This window comes from Rutidosis leptorrhynchoides, chromosome 9 (assembly GCF_046630445.1).
Source record: "Rutidosis leptorrhynchoides isolate AG116_Rl617_1_P2 chromosome 9, CSIRO_AGI_Rlap_v1, whole genome shotgun sequence".
NCBI lineage: Eukaryota > Viridiplantae > Streptophyta > Magnoliopsida > Asterales > Asteraceae > Rutidosis > Rutidosis leptorrhynchoides.
In genome coordinates this window covers 266,986,463-266,989,238 of record NC_092341.1, presented here as the reverse complement: position 1 = coordinate 266,989,238, position 2,776 = coordinate 266,986,463, and the positions used below count along the sequence as shown (strand labels likewise).

General features: G+C 39.2%; 1 protein-coding gene across 1 annotated transcript; it reads right to left on the bottom strand.

Moving 5' to 3' along the window:
• Positions 1 to 1,193: 1,193 nt before the first annotated feature.
• LOC139868746 (uncharacterized) lies at positions 1,194 to 2,239 on the bottom strand. The gene is made up of 3 exons (XM_071857086.1): positions 2,164 to 2,239; positions 1,648 to 2,014; positions 1,194 to 1,452 (listed from the first exon to the last, which is right to left on the bottom strand). Exons 1-3 carry the CDS (start codon positions 2,237 to 2,239, stop codon positions 1,194 to 1,196), a joined length of 702 nt encoding a protein of 233 aa, XP_071713187.1.
• Between the last annotated feature and the right edge of the window lie 537 nt (positions 2,240 to 2,776).

Sequence of the window (2,776 nt, the reverse complement as noted above, 5' to 3'; positions counted from 1 at the left end):
CTTTACAGAATTATATATGTTACATATGTATGCGAAATACATGTCTTAATAAAAGGTTGTAATGTTGACTTTTATGACAAGGAAAATAGTATGTGATGGAAAATGGAAGAGGGTGGTTGGAGAACGAAGGTAGTTCATTTATTCTGTTAAATATGTTTGTAGTTTACCTTTGATTTTCTCGGATACATATGTTACGGGCAAAATATTTGTGGCACATTTTAGTTGTAATTATTTGTTATATTCATTTTGTAACCTTCAATGATTTGGTTATGTTTATCAATGGTTTGATAAGTATTCTCGATAATAGTATGTTTAAACTTGAATTATTTAATAAACCCGTAATTTCACGGGTCTTTATACTAGTAAGAGTTATAACATGCCAATTTGATGATGTCAAAAATATAGTGTAGTAGTTTTTAGAGTTAATTAATTAATAAATGATACAACAACAACAACAACAACAACAACAACAACAACAACAACAACAACAACAACAACAACAACAACAACAACACTACCCAATTCCACTAAAGTGGAGTATGGGGGAGGTTAGATGTAGACAGTCTTTCATCTATCCTAGAGTAAAAGGGAAGTCATTCCTCCACCCACGGATACCTATCGGTCCGCGGGTAGAAGAAGTCGTCCCTCCCTATACTAGAGGGCAGAGAGACTGCTTCCTAAGGACCTTCGGCCAGAAGAACCATGAATTCCGTTAAGTGAAGTAACTAAATGCAAGTAAAGTTGATAAAATAGAAACCTTACCATGAAAAATGTAAAGATAAATATAGCATGTAACAAAGTAAAGTAATAGAACATATAGGTGAAATATGTAAGTGTCAAATATGCAAGTATAACAAGCCATGTATGTATAATATGTGTATGTAAACATGTAGGTGTCAAGCATGTAGGTATAATATGCAATATAAAACATGTAAATATGTGTAATTTAATGCGATATAATGTAATGCAAAACATGTACCGGTATAGTGCACTAAGGCATGTAAATAAGTATAATGTAATGCACACAACATGTTGGGATATGCTACAATAAATATAAGTATAGTATGTGAAAAAAACATGGTAATACAAACATATATGAAGCAAAAAAGCAAGTAGGCAAAAAGGCATACGATAGAAATATATAAAACTAAAAAATAAATAAATAAGAATAAAAAATAAAAAATATATACAACCTAGTCATCAATCCTAATTCTACTCCTCCACAAAATTCTATTAGAAGTCATGTCCTCGGTCAATAAAAGCTCCTTCATATCAAGCTTTAGTCTCTCCTCCAACCTACGTGTAGGTCTACCTCTTCTTCTTACGCCACTAACTGTGAGGGCTTCCACTCTCCTGACGGGTGCTGTGGGTGGCCGCCTCCTTACATGACCAAACCATCTAAGTCGTCCTTCTCTCATCTTGTTGACGATATTCTCAACTTTTAAGTTCTCCCTAAAAATCCCATTACGTATCATGTCTAACATTGTCTTACCACACGTCCACCTAAGCATCCTCATTTCTGCCACTTCCATCCTCCTCTCTTGGGCCTTCGTCATTGGCCAACACTCCGATCCGTACAACATGGCCGGTCTAATCGCTACCTTGAAGAATTTCCCCTTCAATTTAAGGGGTATCTTCTTGTCGTACAAAACCCCTTTCGCAGCTCTCCACTTCAACCATCCTACCCTTATACGGTGAGACACATCCTCATCTATCATTCCCGATTTGTGTAGCATTGATCCTAAGTATCTAAAAGAATCATGTGGATGTAAGACCTGATCCCCAATACGAATATCCACTATATCATTGTGATCTTCGATCCTCCCGTAGTCACATCTAAGATACTCCGATTTAAGTCTACTAATCCGAAGTCCATTTTGTTCCAGGGCATTCCTCCATTGCTCCAGCCTTATGTTTAGCTCATCCTGGGATTCCGATACTAAAACAATATCATCGGCAAAAATCAAGCACCAAGGGATACTCCCTTGTATCCTTTGAGACAGCTCGTCTAAGACTAAAGAGAAAAGAAAAGGGCTAAGAGCAGATCCTTGATGTAAACCTACTTCTACTGAGAAATATTCTGTGTATCCTACTATCGTCCAAACGTGAGTTTTCGCCCCAGGTACATGTCCATAATAGCTCTTATATACCTACTTGGGATACCTCTACCATTAAGGATCTTCCAAATCAACTTCTGTGGGACACTATCATAAGCTTTTTCCAAGTCTAAGAAAGCCATGTGTAGGTTCTTTTGTTTCTCTCTATACGCCTTACCCTCCACCAGTGTCCGGCGAGCCTTTCCAAAGGTACAAGCCAATATATCCGGATGGAATTACACCGCCAAGGGCAAACTCACCAGTCACAACCACGCGGCTGGATTTTTCCCCGTGGATCCAAGGGTCATCTTGGTAGGCACTAGCGGTGAAACAGTAGGTCCGCATGTGGTATGCTGCGGCCAGGTACCTATTTACAGTACCACGGTTTTAATCCCTCTGCAGACTCAGAGTGTTCAGCAAAATTCGTCGTTTACACCATTGTAACCTTGGCAACCGTCGCGTCCAGTATCGCAGTTTCTGACCCCTGTGGATGCGCAGGCATTACTTAATAGTTGGGGGTTTGGTGTCATTCCAGACGTAAACTCTCATTGGATGCCAAAAACTGCGCAACAGCAAAGCACTGCTCATACAGTTGGGCTCTTAACAGCATACCCTCAGGTTTCGCAGATATCTGCGTCACAGTTTTCGGTCCCTTTGCAACCACCTGTATACTCGGCGCC

Coding starts and splice junctions, on each gene's coding strand:
- LOC139868746 (XM_071857086.1), bottom strand. CDS start 2,239: ATGGCTTTCTTAGACTTGGAAAAAGCTTATGATAGTGTCCCACAGAAG. Junction 2,015..2,163: donor GAAGATCCTTAATGGTAGAG/GTATCCCAAGTA, acceptor TTTTCTCTTTAG/TCTTAGACGAGCTGTCTCAA. Junction 1,453..1,647: donor AGAGCTGCGAAAGGGGTTTT/GTACGACAAGAA, acceptor TGGGATTTTTAG/GGAGAACTTAAAAGTTGAGA.